Below are 23,695 nucleotides of genomic sequence, written 5' to 3'. Positions count from 1 at the left end.
GTAGCTGCTGTTTCTTTTATCTGTCAATCTAATGTTTGCTTCTTTCTGTTTGTGTCTCTGAATCCAAACCTGCAATTGAACCTAATCTGCTCTCCTTCAAGTCAGCCACTACACAAATTGTTACACTTTCTCGGTCTTTCTCTAACAGTAGAATACTCGGGCAGATCTGGGCTGTAAGTCTCTGCTATATTTTCTTTAAATGTATTGCTGTCGAATTACCACATAGGACTCAACAATACCATTGGCTCACCCTCATTGCTGAATGGCCTAATGATTTTTATTTTTGATGCAGTGGAGAGAAATTTAAAAAAAGCCCTTTTCAATTACAAATTTTGGAAGTTTTTTTTAACATTTAGCTTCCTCATTGCATCAACACGGTCAAGCCGTTGTTTCTGTTGATGATTTAAATAATGTTTTATATTCTGTTCAGATCACAAGCGAGACAAAATGGGGTGGGGATAATCACATGACCATGTGGCATCAAGCCCTTAAAGACACACTACCCTTTTTTCTTAGTGAAGCTTCAACAGTCCCAGAGGAAGAGGACTTAAAGCCAATCGCTGGTTGGATGATAATAATCCAACTTTGAGAACGCTTTTGAATTAATATTTAATCGGGAATTTATTTTATATTTAATGCTTTAAAAATGGTGGGACCAGATAATCTAAATTTGGTGTTGATTCTTAAAGCTTTTAATAACATCCGTTGGAGGGATTTCTGAAATACCTGCCCAATCAATGCCTTCCTTCCACGATTTTCATGTTGTGACATTATGGTTTGAGAGACATTTTCAGCTTCATTATTAACATCTTTTGGGTACTTGTCTGATCTATTAAATTGTAAAACAGATACGTATATTTTTCAAGATCTGTACCTCACACATTTATAATCGAATATATAAAGAATTGTATCATGCTTCAAACTATTTTTGGAAGAGCTAGTAACTTAACCTTTCTTTCTGCTAAAAGATGAAAAATCTAATGGGAATTTTTTTTAATGGGGAAAATATTAATTAAAAATATATGTGAATGCCAACCTCGCAAACATTAAAAAAAATAACAGCTCAAAAATAGTATTAGTATATAGTACTATAGCAATATTTCAAAGACATTTGGACAGGTACATGGATAGGACTAGTGTAGATGGGGCATATTGGTCGGCATGAGCAAGTTGGGTGAAGGGCCTGTTTCCATGCTGTATGACTGTAACTCTCATTGATGCAGACTGGTTTGCTGATATACCTATTCAAAAACAAACATCAATAAAGTAATTTGACCAAGGCCATGTGAACTGTTTTAATGGCACAGATTTTGGGACTTTTATTTGTGATTCAGGATCATTTTCATGGTTCAGTTTTTCTATGAAAACTGAAATCTAGGATACTTGCTTGTAACATGGGGAACATGCAAACTTATTAATCGTGCCTTTTATCATCCTCATCAAATTTCCATAAACAATGTAAATTGCACAGCAGAAGAAGACCAGACAACTAGATTTCCAGTAACGGAGGTGAAGCTAGAGCTGTAAGTAATTACTGTAAAAGGCCTTGAAAGCTGAGTGGAAGTTTATGGTGACCATCAGTTTTCTTTCCTTAGCAGATTCAGTGAACTGGAAATGTGTTACACTTATCAAACATTCATTATATATTGATACGGAATAACTACAACTTGTGGTCTAAAATTTAAAAAAGTTAGGTGGCATCTTTTGGAAAAAGAAGTGTTTCTGTTTATTGAAATTTCACCAAAATACTGATGAAGGCTTGTGGTTTGGAGCATCCTATTTCAGATTCCAATCAGAGGTGTATTGAATGCTATGTTGGAATGCACATTCTAATGACCATCTGCCACGCTTAGTAAAAATTGAATAAGATAACAAACTGAATGAACAGCCGATTTGATGCCATTTACAAATATCTCCCAGCTGACACCTTTGAACATTACCGCTGCTTAGCATGTTCATTCTACTCCCACCCGTGCTATTTAAAGGGATGTTTAGAAGGTTGTCACTGAAATATATTAAAGCATCAGACTGCGTGTGGCTGTTAATGCAGAAACGGCTCAGAATAGTTGAGCATTTAAAGCATCTTCTAGATGGGTGTAGCATCTAGATTTTTGGCAGTGAGTGCTGCGTATTAAGGAGATTTATGAGATCCAGAGCGGTCACTTCATTTCATTCCCTGCTGCCAGAGATGAGTGGACTGAATGAATAGGAGTGAGGAAAGGGAATTAAGGGATCCGTTTACTTATAAAAACAATAAATGAGCTTGGAAATTGAGGGGGTTTGAGTTATTGATACATCATCAATACATTTCCGTCCAAGCTCTGTGCAAACAAATGATTTGTGAACAATGTACAACCCACAACCACAGCTTGTTATGATGAGTGTTTCATTGAACCTTGAAGTGTCTGGTTAATTGCATGCTGATAAAGGAGATATTTGCAAGATGGTGCAATTTGCAGCACTTTGCTACATAACTGACTGAGGCACTTCATTACAATAGATAATACACAATAGACAATAGGTGCAGTAGGCCATTCGACCCTTTGAAGAATTAAGTTCCCTGAAGTGATTTCAAACCAGGCCTAAAATATCTTAAATTAGTCATCTTAAGATTCCTGAATGTTTAAACCCTAGATGATTTTTTTCCCCTTCTTGTCTGATTGTTCTCAATTAATTTTGCAATGCACTTAAAATGTAATCAATGTCTTTGAACTAGATAGTACTCCAATTCATTCAACAGCAGTGTAACCTTCGGGAAAACAGAATCATTGAGTGGTGCAACATGGAAATGGGTCCTTTGGTCTGCCGTGTCCATGCCAATCAAGTTGGCATATTGGACTAGTCCTTACCGGCTTTTCGCCCACAATCCTCTAACCCTCTCTATCCGTATATCTGTTAAAATGTATTTTAGAAGCCATCATTGGATCTGCTTCTGTAGCTTTCTCTGGCAGCTGATTCTGCTTCTGAGTATAAAAGTTGTTTGAATACCTTCTTAAATCTCTCCACTCTCACCTTAAGCCGATGCCCAGTAGTTTTAGAATCGGCTACCCAGGAGAAAAGAACTGAGAACATTCACCTTATCTTTGTCCTTCATCACGTTGTGTACCTTGATAAGGTTACCCTTCAGCTTCCTGTGCTCAAAAGAAAATTGTTAATATTGATTATAATCAGTTGGATTGAAACCTACCGAATAATGAAAAGCCTAGTTACAGCAGATGTGGAAATGACATCTGTTTCCAATAGTGGGAGAATCTAGCATCAGTGGGCACAACGGCCTCACAGTAAAAGCATGGAGATAAGAAGGAATGTCTTTAGCCAGAGGGTACTGAATCTGTGGAACACATTGCCAAAGGCTGTGGAGGCCAAGTCATGAAGTATTTTTATGAATTAAGATGAATACTTTAAATACTCCACACATTCTAGTAGCAAAAATGACAGTGTTTGTTTAAATCTTTCTCTAGAAAAAGAACAAAAAAGGATCCATTGATTTACCTACAATCAAGTGTGCAGAAATTGTGAAGCATGACTCTAGCCCTATTCCTTGTCAAAACAAGTATCCCTTTCAGGTCTGTAACATTGTTTAATATTTTGGGTGTATTTTTACTTTTTATTGGATGTGGATTATGCTACAAGGCTGTTATTATCCAGCGGTCACTGCAGTTTAGAGGTCCCTTTGCTTCTCTGGCTCTATGGTTAAGGTGTGTAGCAATTTCCAGGATCTTTATGTCATGATTCAAGTAAAGAGAGTGTATTTGAATCCCAAACCAGCATAGTTTATGGCTGTAAACCATTTGAGCACTTTATAAATTTATGACCATGACCTTCTCACAGTTATTTACAGAGGGAATATTTGAACAGTTTTTGCAGTGCATTCTAGAACAGTTGTGTGGGGGATTGATATTGCAACCTGCAGCACAAAAAAAAAAAGAATCACCAATCCTCTGCCACTCCTGCGGGAGAAAATCATGGCAGAACCAATAAGCATTGGCTGGTTTATATATAATGAAACTGCAGAATCTCTGCAGATCCTCCCCTAGATCCCCCAAAAGCTTTCAAAACCACACATTGCACGTTGCTGCTGCTGCTGCCGCTTCTCCTGGCTTAAACTGCCAATAAACATTTTGAGCACTAGTCAAGTTGGAATCCTCGCTGCTGCTGATGTCCTCACTGATTATTTGGGGTGGTTGGGAATTATTAGCCTCTTCTCAATTCTTAACATGTTCTCAATTCTTAACATGAAGTCAAACTTACTGCAATCGTTCCGAAACATTTACTCCAGTGCATTTAGAAAGTATTCAGACCCATTCACTTTTTCCACATTTTGTTACGTTACAGCCTTACCCTAAAATGGATTAAATTCATTTTTGTATCAACAATCTACACACAATACCTCATAATAAAAAAGGGAAAACAGGTGTTTAGAAACGTTTGCAAAGTTATTTAAAATAAATTACTGAAATATCACATTTACATAAGTATTCAGACCCTTTGCTATCATATCATATTTATATACTTTTATTTCTGTGTGTGTGTGTCTCACCCCTCTCCCCACCCAGCTAAGGTTCATCCTGTTTCCATTGATTATCCTTGAGAAGTTTCTACAACTTGATTAGAGTCCACCAGTGGTAAATTAAATTAATTGGACATGATTTGGAAAGGCACACATCTGCCTATATAAGGTCCCGCAGTTAACAGTGCATGTCAGAGCAAAAACCAAGCCATGAAGATGAAGGAATTGTCCGTAGACCTCAGAGACAGGATTATGTCGAGACACAGATCTGGGGAAGGGTATAAAACAATTTCTGCAGCATTGAAGGTCCCGAAGAGCACAGTGACCTCCGTCATTCTTAAATGGAAGAAGTTTGAAACCACCAGGACTCTTCATAGAGCTGGCCGCCCGGCCAAACTGAGCAAGCGGGGGAGAAGGGCCTTGGTCAGGGAGGTGAACAAGAAACCGATGGTCACTCTGACAGAGCTCCAGAGTTCCACTGTGGAGATGGGAGAAACTTCCAGAAGGACAACTATATCTGCAGCATTCCACAAATCAGGCCTTTATGGTAAAGTGGCCAGACTGAAAGAAGCCACTCCACAATAAAAGGCATGTGACAGCCTGCTTGGAGTTTGCCAAAAGGCACCTAAACGGAATTCTCTGGTCTGATGAAACCAAGATTGAACTCTTTGGCCTGAATGCCAAGTGCCACGTCTGGAGGAAATAAGGCACCGCTCATCACCTGGTCAATACCATACCCACGGTGAAGCATGGTGGTGGCAGCATCATGCTGTGGGGATGTTTTTCAGCGGCAGGAACTGGGAAACTATTCGTGATCGAGGGAAAGATGAACAGAGCAAAGTACAGAGAGATCCTTGATGAAAAACTGCTCCAGAGCGTTCTAGACCTCAGACTGGGGCAGAAGTTCACCTTTCAACAGGACTACGACCCTAAGCAAATAGCCAAAACAACACAGGAGTGGCTTCGTGACAAGTCTGTGAATGTCCTTGAGTGGCCCAGCTAGAGCTCGGACTTGAACCGAATATCTCTGGAGGGACCTGAAAATAGCTGTGCATCCAACCTGACAGAGCTTGAGAGGATCTGCAGAGAAGAATGGGAGAAATTACCCAAATACAGCTGTGCCAAGCTTGTAACGTCAATCCCAAGAAGACTTGAGGTGTCAAAGGTGCCTCAACAAAGTACTGAGTAAAGGGTCTGAATACTTATTTAAATGTGATATTTCAGTTAATTATTTTTAATTCCTTTGCAAAAAATTCTAATCTCCGGTTTTTGCTTTTTTATTCTGGGGTATTGTGTATAGATTGATGAAAATTTTTTTTTTTTAATCCATTTTAGAATAAGGCTGTAACATCGCAAAATGTGGAAAAAGTGAAGGGGTCTGAATACTTTCTGAGTGCACTGTACCTGCCCGATTCACAGCTGACACAGTTATGATAGGAATGTTCCAAAGAGCTTGTATTTTATGGGCCCAACCATTGCTCCATCTGACGACTGTGCAGTTGTCTGTACAAGTATGAACTATGTATAACGTGATCTTATGCCATATTTGATGATGAACTGATATTCCATTACCTGAACCATAATCAATTGACATAATTGACCTCTTTAATTCTACTTGCTTACCTCACCCATACATAAAGTTAATCTTCAACTATGCCACCTCTAACATTAATTTCTTGTTGTCGTTTTCAAATGTCACCATGAATAAACTCCAGTTTCCTTAAAGTTTAGTCATGTCCTGTTTTATTTAGTCATAGTCCTACAACACAGAAACAGGATCTCCAGCCCAACTTACCCACGCCGCCCAACAAGCCCCATCTACACTACTCCCACTTGCCTGCATTTGGCCCATATCTATCTCAACTTATTCTATCGATGTACTTATCTAAATGCTTGTTAAATATGACAATAGTAGCTGCCTCAACTACCCCCTCCTGCAGCTCGTTCCAAACCCACCACCCTTTATGTAAAAACGTTACCCTTCAGTTTCCTATTAATTCTTTCCCCCCCCCCCCCCCCCCCCCCCCACCTTATTCCTATATCCTCTGGTTCTTGTTTTCGATACTCTGGGAAAAGACTGTACGTTTACCTGATCTATTCCTCACATGATCTTGAACACCTCCATAAGATAGAATAGAAAATAATGCCTTTTACTGCCATTCATGTCGTGTGTGTGTGTGTTTGGCGGAGTCTGAGGGGAGAAGTGCTGGCACCAAGAGTGAGCGAACGCGCGGACAGATGGACGAAAACAAAGATCATAGAGCGGAATAGGTGACGTTTCTGGTCGATACCCTCTTCAGACTGAGTCAGGGGAAAGAGGAACAAGAGATATAGACGGTATTAAGGACAAATGAACCAGGGACCACATGTTAAAAATAGAGAATTCCACAGATTCACAACTCTCTTGGTGAAAAAGTTTTTCCTCATCTAAATGGCCTAAATGGCTTGTTTTACATGTTATTGATGATGGCATGTGCTTTTCAATTTTAGACTACCCGTTATATTGTGGGTGGGATTTATGACGTGTTTTTGGCCGTGTTTGGAGCTGAAATGCTTGCGCAGAAGTTTAGTTTTTAATGTAGATTGGAGCGAGTAGGGAGAAGGTTAACGCTTCGACCATCTGTTGTGAATCTGTGGAATTCTCTGCTGCAGGAGGCCTATTCTCTGGATACTTTCAAGAAAGAGCTAGATAGGGCTCTTAAAGATAGCAGAGTCAGGGGATATGGGGAGAAGGCAGGAACGAGGTACTGATTGTGGATGATCAACCATGATCACAGTGAATGGCGGTGCTGGCTCGAAAGGCCGAATGCCCTACTCCTGCACCTATTGTCTATTGAATGCATTGTGTTTGTTGTATGCTTCATTACTTTCAAAACTTTGCTCTGAATATCTGCGGAATGCAATGAGGTTGGTGAAATGTACAAACCGGAGCTCTGGCCAGAGGGGCATTTGTCCGGCGTTATTACGAGCCGCGCAGGGTTGGAGTCATCAGATCAAGCACCGCGCCTGCCGCGGGGGGAATGAGTATACCTGCTGGTGCTAGGGGCACTCACTAGTCTCGCTAAATGAACATTCGAGTACTATCGTACAATTGTCGTGGCCTGCGTTTGGGCCAGAGCGCAGGGGATAAAGCTCGCCGCTCAGTTGTTGACAACCTCCTGGAGAACTGTGACATACTATGTATGCAAGAGACATTCTTAGCGAAGCAAGACTTGGACAAACTCAATTCTCTCAATGACAACTTTCATGGGGCTGGGGAGTCTACAACTGACCTTGGCATGGGAATAGTGAGAGGTAGGATACCAGGTGGTGTGGCTATTCTATGGAACAAGAAGCTTGACTCATCAGTAAATATGATTCGGCTTGATGTTGACTGGTGCATTGCCATACACTTTACTCACAACGACAAGGAATTTGTTATCCTGAATGTGTATACACCCTATGAATGCCATCAGAATGAGGATGAATATTTAAATAGACTTGCTTTCATCTATTCTTTCATTCAAAACAATAATTATTGTAGTGTATATGTCATTGAGGATATGAATGCAGATATCTCAGATAGGAACTCATTATTTGCCAATCATATGGCTCAGTTCTGTCAAGATAATAATTTAATATTGTCAAGCAAAGTGCTTTTACCTACAGATAGCTATACTTATATTAGTGAGGCCTGGCACACCACATCATGGCTGGACCACTGTATTAGTACAGCTGATGCACATGCCTCATTGGGGTGTATGAGCATTCTGTACGGGGCAGCAATGACTGATCATATACCTGTTGCTATGACAATAAATGTTGAACACATACCTGTGGTATCCAGAGATAGAAATAGCTTTAATACAGAAAAACTGGACTGGTCAACGCTTACAAAGGAAGACATCCTAGCCTATTATGCCCAGACAGATAAATCCTTAAGCAATATTCATCTACCTAAAGATGTAATAATATGTAGCAATGTTAATTGTAAAGATATGAAGAATAGGAGAGATATCTGCTCCATGTATAATGATATAGTAAGCGCCTTATATGTAGGCAGTAAGCCCTACTGCAAGCATAAAAATAAGACACATAACATCAGACCTGACTGGAATAAGTATGTAGCTGAGTATCATACTGAAGCCCGTGAAGCCACCAAATCATGGGCTATGGCAGGTAGACCCAGACAGGGGCCTGTGTTTGAGCACAAGAAGCTCACTAATGCAAGGTATAAGTATGCTGTTTGCTTCATCTGTAAAAATGAGCAAGCTATGAGGGCTGATTCCATGGCTAAGAAGCTGCCAAGTAACAATGCTACAGATTTTTGGAAGGAAGTGAGAGCTCTTAGCAGTTGCAAAACATTTCTTCCATGTACTGTAGTTGGAATCTCCGGAACAGCTAATATCGCGGAGTTATGGCGACAACATTATAGCACTTTATTCAACTGTGTCCAAGGTGACTTGTATAGGGTGGAAAATATTGAGAGTAATGACTCGATGGTGATTATGTCACATGAGGTGTATCATGCCATGAACAAGCTGTCCAACAACAAAGTAAGTGGTTTGGATCATATCTCTGCTGAACATCTTAAGTATGCGAGTATGAGGATAGCTCCTCTCCTAGCTATTTGTTTTACTGGCTTTATGATTCATGGCTTGTTACCAGACTCAATGTTGTCTGTCCTGTTAGTGCCGGTCATTAAGGACAAAGCTGGTAAAGTAGGCAGCCTAAATAATTACAGGCCCATAGCTTTAGCCAGCATATTGTCAAAAGTCTTAGAAAGAGTTCTGCTGGATAGAATAAATGAGTTTGTTAACTCCACAGATAACCAGTTTGGCTTTAAAGCTAAACACATCTACAAAAAAGCCAACCAAAGACTCTTCTTCCTCCGCCAGCTCAAGAAGGTTAGAGTAAGGAAACACCTCCTAATCAAATTCTACACAGCCATCATCCAAAGCATGCTCACTTCATCAATTACAGTCTGGTTCAGCAGTTTAGACACTCACTCCCGTAATAAATTACAACGCATAGTTAACAAAGCATCCAAAATCATCAGCACTCCCCTTCCATCAATAGAATCACTCCATCACAAACGGTCTGTGTCAAGGGTGAAGAAAATCATCTCTGATCCCTTCCACCCAGCTCACCACATCTTCCACCTGCTGCCATCAGGAAGGCGCTACAACTCACTGTCCGCCAAGACATCTCGATTTAAAAACAGTTTTTACCCACACGCAATCCGAATTCTGAACACACTATGATAACAGCACATATCCTCCCCATGCATGTACTGTATATTGTATGATGTTGTGTTTTATGTTATGTTTGACGGGAATCAGCCTACCTTGTAACATCCTGTACTGAACCTGAATTCCACCAGCTTGACTGTGTGGTCATTAAATAATCTAATCTAATCTAATCTAATCTAGAGGCAAAAACTCTTCAATCCTTATGTGCTTTATTGATGCTTCCAAAGCCTTTGACCGTGTTAATCACAGAAAGCTGTTTGGTAAAATGAGTCAAAGAGGGGTGCCAGAATACATTGTTAGAATTCTGGCCCACCAGAATATGCAAATAAAATGGGGCAATAGGGTCTCAGCCCCATTTGGGGTTAGCAATGGTGTTAGACAAGGGGGAATTTTGTCCCCAGTCCTTTTTAATCTATATATTGTTGATCTGTCTAAACAATTGAAAGCCTGTAACACTGGGTGCGTGATTGGTAATATTTTAGTGAACCATATTATGTATGCAGATGATCTTGTGGTCTTTAATTCATCTAGCGCTGGTCTCCAGCAGCTCCTTACTATATGTTCCGTGTATAGTGTGGAACATGACATTAAATATAATGCTAGTAAGAGTGCTGTTATGGTCTGTAGAATCAAAGAGGATAAATGCCTAAAATATCCTGTTTTTAAATTGTTTGACAACAATCTTAGTGTCTGTAATAAGATAAAATATCTAGGGCATATTATTACCGAACAAATGACAGATGATGAGGATATTTATAGGCAACGACGCATGCTGTATGTACAGGCAAATATCCTCTTGCGCAAATTTGGTGTGCGTGTGCAGATGTGGTGAAGATGTCGCTATTTAGAGCATACTGCACACCCCTCTACACTGCGCACCTGTGGTCGAACTATTTAAAGACAAGTATGCAGAGACTAAAGGTGGCATATAACGATGCCATGAGAACACTGCTAAGGCAACCTAGATGGTGTAGTGCCAGTAATATGTTTGTGGCTGCAGGAGTCAGTACTTTAGAAGCTATCCTAAGACACCACATGTATAAATTCATTTGCAGGATAAATGACTCTAAAAATGTGCTTATTGTGGCCTTGACAAACATAAGGTTAGCACTACACGCTACGAATCCCAGTTGTGGAGACACTGGTATCGTTGTCTCGTTGTAGGACATTGATCATCTTTTAAGTATTGTGGGTTTTTGTTAAATATAAATTATGTTTTTATGTGATATACCATGATTTTATATATATTTATGATATTTGATATGCAATGCATTTTTAATGTAATGTTGCCCCTTGTCTGGACCTTGAGTCCGTAATAAAGTTTATTGTTATTATTATTAATATCATGCTAAAAGTGAAGCACATATGAGTTCTTCAATAAGGCCTGACCTAAGTAGCCACATTGCAGAAATTGTGGATTCTACAACATCACATCTTTACTGCTACAGACCAAATCGTCTGCATTTTATTTTCTACTTCCAAGGTGTCTGGTCTCCCCATTGGTCAATCACAAGGGGTTGTCCTCTCTTTCAGCTGCTGCCAGGATCTCTGGCCTCCCTTCTTGAGTACCCCTGGGGTTTGCCACTTGCCCAGCTAACCCCAGACCCAGACTCTCCTTTATCTGTGGCAGAAATGATGAACCTAAACAATATTATCACTAGATTAGAACAATGAACTGCAGGGATAGTAACTGCAAAGTGAAGGTTCACCAGCTAAAATATCCCATAGCTATGGTTTAATGACATAGTGTAGATCTTTTAAATATATTTGAGAAAACAAACTGATTCAGTATTTCACCTCTAGAAACAAAAATGTGTTGCTGTAATTTTGTCTCTCTGCAACTCAGCTGTATTTTTTGACGTTTTCCCCACATGGCATAAGATCATGTGCACCAGTCATCAAAATATTGAAAGATCAGCTTTCACAATCCATGACAATTTTACAGGTTGCAATATGAGTAATATAGTGAGCAGAGAAAAGTGAACAGAGTCTGATTCGGCAAAGGCAGTTTCTACAGTCACTGAGAGAAAATCTAATATTCCTTTAATAGAAAAGGTTTGAATAGGCAGTGATTTCTCCCCTCCCCCCAGTTTACAGAGCTTAGTTTAATATTGTGCGCCTGAAATAAAATGGGAAAATGATAAATGTTCAACCTTCGTTCACCCTGTAGAAAGGTTTATGAGGATGTGGGCCAAAACACAGGCTTACGTGTGGCATCTTGGTCAGTGTGGGGAGTTGGGCCAAATAGCATGTTTCCATGTAGCATGACTCTTAGACTCGATAAGCAGAAGTTGCGTCAAGGCTCACTTCCACCTCATTACTTCATCGCTCATACGTTGATGACGGTTGCAGTTTGCTAGTTTTGTTATGTCTGTGTGTTTGTCTAAGAGAGTCAATACAACACATAAATATATCCTTTGACCCAACTCATTCATGTTGACCGAGACATCCCATCTAAGTTAGTCCCATTTGACTGTGTTTAGCCCATATCTCCCTAAACCTTTTCTATCCATGTACCCGTCCAAATGTCTTTTAAATGCTGTTATAGTACCTGCCTCAACTACCTCCTCTTGATGTGTATGCTCATCTCCCTCTGAAAAGGTTACACCTCTAGTTCCTATTAAATCCTTCTGATGCCACTATAAATCCATATCCTCTGGCTGTTGATTATTTTACTCTGGGTAAAAGACTCTGTGCATTCACTAGGTATGTTGCAAAACCTATCTTCAGCGTTGCTGCAGATCTGTCCCAGCCCGTGTGCGTGATTTTAGCGCCGTTGAGAGGGGGGCAGGTTTAAAACGCGATTTTCCCTAGTCTATTCAAATCGAGGTTGTTCAGCCTACTTAGTTGCTGACGAAAAATCGCTGGGACGTTGGTTCGCTGGAGCTATTTTGAAACTATATTGGTTAATTTAGTTGTTATAGTAAGTTAAAAATTATCCTCTAAACCCGCGACAGCGGACAACGGGATGGATCTCATACAGCGGACAACGGAAGGTAGGTTGTTTATTTTTACATTAAAAAGGGCTTCTTAAGATCTCTTTATACAAAGTTTTATATTGCGAGTAGCTAATTTGGGGACCCATTAAATCCCGCAGTATTTTTCTGGGCATTTGGGGTACAAATCTACTGCAATGAGAATGTTCTAAACCAGCGCGTGCCACAGAGTTCCACAGGATCCCACTCGAAAGCTGATTTAAATGGCCATTAATTTACAGCAATTGAACACTAAATGCCTTCCATTTGGCCTATAAATTAATGTCAATGAGATTTAAATATCATTTTTTATTGTGAATTTTTTGTGAATTATTTGGACACTTAGGCTATTTAAAAATGTTAATCTTTTCTGAAGAAATGGATAGATGTTTGGATCTAGTAATTGAAGTTTGGAATTAGCTACAATTGGGTAACTAACTAATTATTATTTCAGGTCATCCAAGTAAGATTGTTTCATATTTGTTTCAGAATGCTTCAATCTATAATAACTGAAAATTTATTTCAGTTCTCTTAATTTTTAAGAAAGTTATGGCCATTTCACTGTCCTCGATCACAGCTTTTGTGTTAAGTCAATGGAAAATCAATAGGGAACAAGATGCTAATTTCCGAGTATGAAAATGGCCATAACTTTTTTAATACTGAAGATATGAAAGTGAATTAGGTGTCAAATTAAACTTATTTTTGTGCTTTATCTGATGGGATAAATTGCAGACTTGATTTTAAAAATCTCAAAATTTTGTAACATTGCTACATTCACCCTATCTATTCCCCTCATGATTTTATACACTATAAAATCCCCCATCAGCCTCCTGCTCTCCAAGGTATAAAGTCTGTTCAACCTCTCCTTACAGCTCAGCCACACAAATCCTGGCAACATCATCATTTATTTTTAATGTATCCTTTCTAGCTTAATGACATCCTTCCAACGGAAAAGTGCCAAAATTGAACGCAATACTTCAAATACAGCCTCAACAACATCTTGTACAACTGTAACATAACGTCCCAACTTTTATGTTCAATAATCTGACTCATGAAGGCCAAGGCACCAAAAGTATATATTTTTTAATCGCCTTATCTACCTGTGACTACTTTCAAGGAACTATGTACCTGTACTCCTAGATTCCCCTGCTCCACAACATTACTAAGGGCCAATCCATTCACCGTGAATGTTTGACTTTCCAAAATGCAACACCTCACACCTATCTACATTAAACTCCATTAGCCATTCTTCAGCCCACTTGCTCAGCTGATCAAGATCATGTTGATGTCTGTGACAGTGAAGATAGTGTAATCTGTAAATTTACTAATTATGCCTTGTACATTTTGAGCTAAATCCCCGAAATAACCCACAATCAGGAATGGGCCTAGCTCCGATCCCTGAAGCCTAACACTAGTCACTGGTCTCCAGTCTGAAAAACAAACTTCTAACACCACCCTCTGATGGTATCGCCGATGGGGACGAGTATAGAAGAGAGATTGACTGACTGACTGACCAAATTGTGCCAGCACAATAACCTGGCCCTCAACACCAACAAAACCAAGGAACTGATTGTGGACTTTGGAAGGGGTACGATGGGGACTCACAGGCCCATTTAATCAACGGGTCGATGGTGGAGAGGGTCAAGAGCTTCAAATTCCTGAGCATTCATATTTCTGAAAATCTCTCTTGGTCCCAGAACACTGATGCAATTATAAAGAAAGCACATCAGCGCCGCTACTTCCTGAGAAGATTACGGAGAGTCGGTATGTCAAGGAGGACTCTAACTTCTACAGGTACACAGTAGAGAGCATGCTGACCGGTTGCATTGTGGTTTGGTTCGGCAAATTGAGCGCCCAGGAGCCGAAAAGACTACAAAAAGTAGTAAACACTGCCCAGTCCATCATCGGCTCTGACCTCCCTAGCATCGAGGGGATCTATCGCAGTCACTGCCTCAAAAAGGCTGGCAGCATCATCAAGGACCCACACCATCCTGGCCGCACACTCATCTCCCTGCTACCTTCAGGTAGAAGGTACATGAGCCTGAGGACTGCAACGTCCAGGTTCAGGAATAGCTACTTCCCCACAGCCATCAGGCTATTAAACTCAACTGAAACAAAACTCTGAACATTAATAGACCATTATCTGTTTATTTGCACTTTATCCGTTTATTTATTCATGTGTGTATATATTTATATAATGGTATATGGACACACTGATCTGTTCTGTATTCATGCCTACTATATTCTGTTGTGCTGAAGCAAAGCAAGAATTTCATTGTCCTATATGGGACACATGACAATATACTCTCTTGAATCTTGAATCTTTATATGCAGCCAATTCTGTATCCAGTTAGCTGTCTCACCCTGGATACCATGCGATCTAACTTTCCAGAGCACCGCACCATGCGGAACATAGAAACATAAGTGCAGGAGTAGGCCATTCGGCCCTTCGAGCCAGTACCGCCATTCAATATGATCATGGCTGATCATTAGTACCCCGTTCCTTAATTTTTCCCCATATCCCTCAATTCCTTTAGCCCTAAGAGCCAAATCTAACTCTCTCTTGAAAACATCCAGTGAATTGGCCTCCACTGCTTTCTGTGGCAGAGAATTCCACGGATTCACAACTCTGGGTGAAAAAAAAATTATCATCTCAGTCCTAAATGGCCTACCCCTTATTCTTAAACTGAAATAAGGGGTAAGCCATTTAGGACTTGGGAGATGAGGGGGAAAAATGGAAAAAATGTTTTTAGATGCCGTTCTAAATTCCCAATTCTCACATTGAGATGTTTTAATATCTTGAGTCCTCAAACCCCTCCGCACTTGCATATCATTCCATGTTTGTCAGTGTAAGTTTTTAAAAACTAAAATTACATTTCCGAACAATGAATTATTTTACTGTGCTTTTGTCTATTCACAGTTTCATCATTTCCTGTGGCCTCACTTGAGTCTCCAAAACGACTACCTTTCTACTTTAGTAACACATTTCTTCTGTTTTTCTATTCAAATTGTTGATGTGTACACAATGAATCTAGAACAGAATCCATGATTATGTTTCACGAAACTCTTCTCAAACTCAACTTTTACTTTTTACTTTCCATACAGTTTTCCATCCAATTTTATATGCTTACTACTATTTTATTTTCCTTGGATCTCATGCAGCTGATGCCATATCAAAGATTGCTGAAAACCTTTCTGTACCAAATCCACTGTATTTCAAAAATATTATTAAATCAAAAAGGTACTAATTTGAAAAAAATACAGCACATCCTGTAAACTGTAACGTCCAGGTTCAGGAACAGCTTATTCTCTACAGCCATTAGGCTAATAAACACTATAACCTCCAAATTAGCTCTGAACTACATAGACTATTATTGTTGTTATTGCACTATTATTGTTTAAGAAAGAACTGCAGAGGCTGGAAAAATCAAAGGTAGACAAAAATGCTGGAGAAACTCAGCGGGTGAGGCAGCATCTATGGAGTGAAGGAATAGGTGACTTTTTGGGTTGAGACCCTTCTTTAAACTATTATTGTTTTTTTTTTTTAAGTGTGCGTATGGGTGTGTGAACTTTTTTTCTCCTTTGTTATATTGTTTACAATGTGGTATGTTTACATATTCTGGTGTGCTGCTGCAAGTTAAGGCCCTGTCCCACTTTCCCGAGTTACTCACGAACTCCACCGAGTTTTCCCCTTGATTCGAACTCAGGGAATGTCGGTAGTGAGCTCGTAGGAGGCCGTAGGAGTCAGTAGATGTTTCGTAGCGGCTCGTAATGCCAGCCGTAGGAACTCGGGGCATCAGGTAAGTCGGGATGTTTTTTCAGCATGTTGAAAAATGTCCACGAGTTAAAAAATAGCCCCGAGTACCGACGAATGGCTATTACCGTAATTCTCCGAGTTCGAATCAAGGGGAAAACTCGGGAGAGTTTGTGAGTAACTCATTGAAGTAGGACAGGGCCTTAAGAATTTCATTCTGCTTTCTGGGACATATGACAATAAAACACTTGACTTTTGACTTGACTCTATTGTATTGACTACCAGGAAATATTCAATAAAGTGGCGATTTCTTGAAACAGTAAGTGGATAGTCCAACTTGAGAAAGAAACATAGTAGACCATGTGTTGGGAAATGAGCCTGGCCAGGTGACTGGTGTTACAGTGGAAGAAAAGTTTAGGGATGGGATCAAAAACATCAAAAGCAACAAAAACATTACTGACAAAGCTATTGTGTTTAAATTTGAGGGGATTGGAATTAGCTTGAAACTAATTGTTTGCGCAAAGATGCATCTTTAAAAAAAAATGTAACTGGTTGACAGGATGAGGGTAAAAATTGTGTAAAAATTATGCTGATCATGGTGGATATTGAGGAAAGGATAGAACAATGGTTGCCTCTCAAGCCAATTGTAATTTACACCCCATCTCCCAAACATAGAAAATAAGTGCAGAAGTAGGCCATTTGGCCCTTCGAGCCTGCACCGCCATTCAATATGATCATGGCTGATCATCCAACTCGGTATCCTGTAACTGCCTTCTCCATACCCCCTGATCCCTTTAGCCACAAGGGCCACATCTAACTCCCTCTTAAATATAGCCAATGAACTGGCCTCAACTACCTACTGTGGCAGAGAATTCCAGAGATTCACCATTCTCTGTGTGAAAAATGTTTTTCTCATCTCGGTCCTAAAAGACTTCTCCCTTATCCTTAAACTGTGACCCCTTGTTCTGGACTTCCCCAACATCAGGAACAATCTTCCTGCATCTAGCCTGTCCAACCCCTTAAGAATTTTGTAAGTTTCTATAAGATCCCACCTCAATCTTCTAAATTCTAGCGAGTACAAGCCGAGTCTATCCAGTCTTTCTTCATATGAAAGTCCTGACATCCCAGGAATCGGTCTGGTGAACCTTCTCTGGAATCCCTCTATGGCAAGAATGTCTTTCCTCAGATTAGGGGACCAAAACTGTACGCAATACTCAAGATGTGGTCTCACCAAGACCCTGTACAACTGCAGTAGAACCTCCCTGCTCCTATACTCAAATCCTTTTGCAATGAATGCTAACATACCATTCGCTTTCTTCACTGCCTGCTGCACCTGCATGCCTACCTTCAGTCAGAAGAAGGGTTTCAGCCCGAAACGTTACCTATTTCCTTCTCTCCATAGATGCTGCTGCACCCGCTGAGTTTCTCCAGCATTTTTGTGTACCTGCCTACTTTCAATGACTGGTGCACCATGACACCCAGGTATTGTTGCATCTCCCCTTTTCCTAATCGGCCACTATTCATATAATAGTCTACTTTCCTGTTTTTGCCACCAAAGTGGATTACCTCACATTTATATTCATTATACTGCATCTTCCATGCATTTGCCCACTCACCCAACCTATCCAAGTCACCTTGCAGCCTCCTAGCATCCTCCTCACAGCTAACACTGCCCCTCAGCTTTGTGTCGTCCGCGAACTTGGAGATGTTGCATTCAATTCCCTTGTCCAAATCATTAATATATATTGTAAATAGCTGGGGTTCCAGCACTGAGCCTTGCGGTACCCCACTAGTCACTGCCTGCCATTCTGAAAAGGACCCGTTTACTCCTACTCTTTGCTTCCTGTCTTCCAGCCAGTTCTCTATCCACATCAATACTGAACCACCCAATACCGTGTGCCTTAAGTTTGTATACTAATCTCTTATGTGGGACCTTGTCGAAAGCCTTCTGAAAGTCCAGATATAACACATCCACTGGTTCTCTCTTATCCACTCTACTAGTTACATCCTCGAAAAATTCTATAAGATTCATCAGACATGATTTACCTTTCATAAATCCATGCTGACTTTTTCCAATGATTTCACCACTTTCCAAATGTGCTGCTATCACATCTTTAATAACTGACTCTAGCAGTTTCCCCACTACCGATGTTAGACTAACTGGTCTGTAATTCCCCATTTTCTCTCTCCCTTCCTTTTTAAAAAGTAGGGTTACATTAGCTATCCTCCAATCCTCAGGAACTACTCCAGAATCTAAAGAGTTTTGAAAAATTATCACTCATGCATCCACTATTTCTGGAGCTACTTCCTTAAGTACTCTGGGATGCAGCCTATCTGGACCTGGGGATTTATCGGCCTTTAATCCATTCAATTTACCTAACACCACTTCCCGGCTAACCTGGATTTCACTCAGTTCCTCCATTTCATTTTACCCCCGGTCCCCTGCTATTTCCGGCAGATTATTTATGTCTTCCTTAGTGAAGATAGAACCAAAGTAGTTATTCAATTGGTCTGCCATGTCCTTGTACCCCATGATCAATTCACCTGTTTCTGACTGCAAGGGACCTACATTTGTTTTAACTAATCTTTTTCTCTTCACATATCTATAAAAACTTTTGCAGTCAGTTTTTATGTTCCCTGCCAGTTTTCTTTCATAATCTATTTTCCCTTTCCTAATTAAGCCCTATGTCCTCCTGCTGGACTGAATTTCTCCCAGTCCTCTGGTAGGCTGCTTTTTCTGGCTAATTTGTATGCTTCATCTTTTGTTTTGATACTACCCCTGATTTCCCTTGTTATCCACGGATGCACTACCTTCCCTGATTTATTATTTTGCCAAACTGGGATGAACAATTGTGGTAGTTCATCCATGCAGTCTTTAAATGCCTTCCATTGCATATCAACCGTCAACCCTTTAAGAATCAATTGTCAGTCTATCTTGGCCAATTCCCGTCTCATACCCTCAAAGTTACCTTTCTTTAAGTTCAGAACCCTTGTTTCTGAATTAATTATGTCACTCTCCATCCTAATGAAGAACTCAACCATATTATGGTTACTCTTGCCCAAGGGGCCACACACAACAAGACTGCTAACTAACCCTTCTTCATTACTCAATACCCAGTCTAGAATAGCCTGCTCTCTCGTTGGTTCCTCTACATGTTGGTTTAGAAAACTATCCCGCATACATTCCAAGAAATCCTCTTCCTCAGCACCCCTGCCAATTTGATTAACCCAATCTATATGTAGATTGAAGTCACCCATTATAACTGTTTTACCTTTGTTGCACGCATTTTTAATTTCCTGTTTGATGCCATCCCCAACTCCACTACTACTGTTAGGTGGCCTGTACACAACTCCCACTAGCGTTTTCTGCCCCTTAGTGTTTCGCCGCTCTACCCATATCGATTCCACATCCTCCAAGCTAATGTCCTTCCTTTCTATTGCGTTAATCTCCTATCTAACCAGCAACGTTACCCCACCTCCTTTTCCTTTCTGTCTATCCCTCTTGAATATTGAATATCCCTGGATGTTCAGCTCCCAGCCTTGGTCACCCTGGAGCCATGTCTCCGTGATCCCAACTATATCATAGTCATTAATAACTATCTGCACATTCAACTCATCCACCTTATTACGAATGCTCCTTGCATTGAGACACAAAGCCTTCAGGCTTGGTTTTACAACACTCTTACCCCTTATACAATTATGTTGAAAAGTGGCCCTTTTTGATTTTTGCCCAGGATTTGTCTGCCTGCCACTTTTACTTTTCACCTTGCTACCTATTGCTTCTACCCTCATTTTACACCCCTCTGTCTCTCTGCTCACACATTTAAAAAACCCACCACCTCTTATTTTCTGTTTATTATCTTTTTCTTCTTTCTCCTCTACATGTTGGGTCTGGGTGCTTCCCTTCTCTGCCTCCTGCCTCACACACTGCCTACTAGCTTTCTGTATTTGAGTCCCTCCCCCCAACCGTTCTAGTTTAAAGTCTCCCCAGTAGCCTTTGCAAATCTCCCCGCCAGGATATTGGTCCCCCTCGGGTTCAAGTGCAACCCGTCCTTTTTGTATATCAGCCAAATGAAACTCTGCTGACTGAATCATCTACTGTATTCAGACTTGCCCATTGCTCACGTCCTGACCAGATTCTTGTCTCTGCATGTCTTGCATTTTTAAATGCTTCCATAACCTGATTTCCTATTTCACTTACATGACAGCTTGTTCCACCTTCTGCTCCTATTATTTGAGCTCTTTATTCTCTTCACTCTTTGCCTTACATATCCTGATTCAGCTCTGGAATTACTCTCCAATTCTCTTCTATCATCATATCAGTCTCCCTACCCTCGGTACAAGAACTGTTCCAGAGCCGCTGTCTGAAAAAAGCTCAGAGAATTGCTAAGGACAAACTGCACCCCCTCCACATACACCTGGATCTCCTGCCATCAGGCAAGAGATATCGCAGCATCAAAGCCCGGACTACAAGACTGCTAAACAGCTTCCTGCCACAGGCTGTGAGGCTGCTAAACAGTCACTCTGTACTCACAGTCACCTGATTCTGAGGCTTGGCACGGACACTTTAATAACTGGCACTGGCCACTTTAATAACTGGCACTGGCCACTCAAATCAGCTGCCCCGGACATTTTTATGATTGGTTTTACTGTATTTTAACGTTGTTGTTTTACCTGCTTTTAACTATTTATACTGTTCCATCAGGGACTGGATTGTTTTTAGTGTTATTATGTGTGAAATGTTTTAAATTTCATGTGCGATGCTCCGCTATTCCCTGGGAAACGTCTTTTCATTTTGCACTGTACAACTGTTGCTTGCAAGATGACAATAAAGGTTGATTGATTGATTGATTGATTGATTTAAGTGGACTTTTCATGATCTCTTTGAAACCTATCAGATAACATTTTATTAGCGTGTAGTTTGTGCTATTACAAAATATCAAGAGATGTTATTTTATGCTCGTATGAACGAAAGCTATTGCCTTATAGGTTTGGTGTGGCATTTGTGTTGAGTTCTTTTTGAAGTTCCACTGCTACTGTGACACTTGTATTAAATCTATCTTTGAGAAATATTGGCTGAGATTTTGCTGCCCGTAACAAACAACTTGCACTCACCATTAACTTGTGTGGGTGCCTCTCTCCGGTTGTCACATTCCTGCCAAGTCATAGCCCAATCGTAATGACGTGACCCTGTGAATCATCACAGCCTTGTGTTTGTAAATGGCATCAAGTGAGGGGAGCAGAAGAAGCCCCACCCATGAAACAGCTGAAAATAAACTTGGACTGAGCTAGCTATCAAAGTCTTTTAATATGTTTGACACCACAAATATTATGAAAGTATTTAAAAAATGAACAAACAACTAAAAATATTGAGATAGTTATAATTTACAAAACTAAACTAGAAAAAACCTTAAATCTATTCAGTAAAATGTCTGGAATAATATTGAAGCAAGTTCAGTTGATTTTTAAATGAACTTTTATCTAATAATTTGATCTCTTGCATGATTCCTTCTTTTTCAATACTGTTCCTGCAGGATTTTCAGAAACATTGCTAAGCATTGGTGACGTGGAGTTGCAATAACTATTGCTATTAAACTAGAAAAATACCATTAAACTGGAAAGAGTGCAGAGAATGCAGAAACAATGAACTGCAGATATTGATTTACAAAATAAGATATAAAGTACTGGAGTAATCCGCAGGTGAGGCAGCATCTTTGGAAAACATGGATAGGTGATGTTTTGGCTCAGGACCCTTCTTCAGTCTGACAGGGAAGATTTGCGAGGATGTTGCTGGGACTGAGCTATAGGGCAAGATTGGGCAAACTAGGACCTTATATCTCGCAGGGGGCCGAGGGGTAATCTTAAAGAGGTGTATAAAATCATGCGGTGAATATGTAGGATCAGTAGCCACAGATTTCTCCCCCGGATAGGGAATGTTATTTAAGGTGAGGGGAAAGATTTAAAAGGGACTAGAGGGACATTTTTTTCCCACATCGAGGGTGATGTGTATCTTGAATCTAACAAGAAGCTGAGGTGATCTTGTTTGGAAAAGTCATATGAACTATCATAATCAATCAGTTTTATTCGTCACATACGCATATAAGTGCAGTTAAATGAATTTGCCAGCAGCAGTACAATAAAACAAAAAAGAATACACAATACACAATAAGATTTAGCACAAACATCAACCACAGCATTCTTCACTGTGGTGGAAGGCACAAAGTACAGTCAGTCCTCCACCATTGTTCACCCGTGGTCGGGGCCATAAACCTCCGCAGTCACCGCTACGGCCGGATGTACAGGCCCTCTCGTCGGGATGGTCGAACACACTTGGAGGTCCCGAATTGCCTCTTTCCTACCGGAGACCGCGGCTTCAGGATGTTATAGGCCACAAGTTGGCGGTCGGAGCTCTTCCCTGGCTGTCCCCAGCGAGGGAACCCAGGCTCTGTCCGGATGGTAAGTCCATGCCACGCCCGCGGCTAGAAGCCCCGCAGACCGCGGCTTCATGATGTTATAGGCTGCGCGCCGGCGGTCGGAGCTCTTCTCTGGGGATCCCCGGCGAGGGAACACAGGCTCCGGATGGTAAGTCCACGCAGCGCCCGCGGCTAGAAGCCCCGCAGACTTCTGGATGTTATAGGCCACGTGCCGGCGGTTGGAGCTCTTCTCTGGGGATCCCCGACGAGCGATTCCAGGCTCGGGACGTTGCGCCCGCAGCTAGAAGCTCCGCAGACCGCGGCTTCAGGATGTAACAGTCCGCGGGCCAGCGATCGGAGCACTCCCTTCTGGCGACCTCGGCAAGGGCTCGCCCGCTCCGCGATGAAAAGTCCACGCTGCGCCCGCTGCTGAAATTCCAGGCCCGACTCCTGGAAAGGCCGCTCCAATCCATGCTGTTAGGCCGCGAGGGAGGCGACATGGAAAAAGTCGCCTCTCCATGGAGGAGACAATTGAAAGTGGTTCCTCCCTTAACCGCCCCTCACCACCCCCCACACAAGACACACCAAGAGACACTAAAACAAACATTTGGACACACTAAAAAAAACAAAAAAGTAGAAATAACAAACATGCTGCTGGCAGGGCAGCCGTCTGGCAGTGCCCCCACCGACTACTGATGAGAGCCACTCTGCTATCTGTGCCGAGTTCTGGTTCTCAATATTCTCTAATCATCATGGAGCCTCTGAAAGGTGTAAATTAAGGTCTTGCCGAGCCAGAGAGGCCGTACCAAAGT

At 41.0% G+C, this 23,695-nt stretch overlaps 1 protein-coding gene across 3 annotated transcripts in view; it reads left to right on the top strand.

Moving 5' to 3' along the window:
• tec (tec protein tyrosine kinase) overlaps positions 1 to 23,695 on the top strand; it is a 117,327-nt gene that overhangs the window by 28,375 nt on the left and 65,257 nt on the right. For all 3 annotated transcript variants that reach the window (XM_033028224.1, XM_033028216.1, XM_033028206.1), the window contains one exon: positions 3,462 to 3,566. In XM_033028224.1, the coding sequence (XP_032884115.1) occupies positions 3,462 to 3,566 (105 nt within the window). The remainder of the gene's footprint in view (positions 1 to 3,461; positions 3,567 to 23,695) is intronic.

The sequence above is a fragment of the Amblyraja radiata genome, chromosome 1 (assembly GCF_010909765.2).
Source record: "Amblyraja radiata isolate CabotCenter1 chromosome 1, sAmbRad1.1.pri, whole genome shotgun sequence".
In the NCBI taxonomy this organism is placed as follows: domain Eukaryota; kingdom Metazoa; phylum Chordata; class Chondrichthyes; order Rajiformes; family Rajidae; genus Amblyraja; species Amblyraja radiata.
Note: the sequence above shows the minus strand (reverse complement) of the source record. Positions and strands in the feature narration are given on the sequence as shown.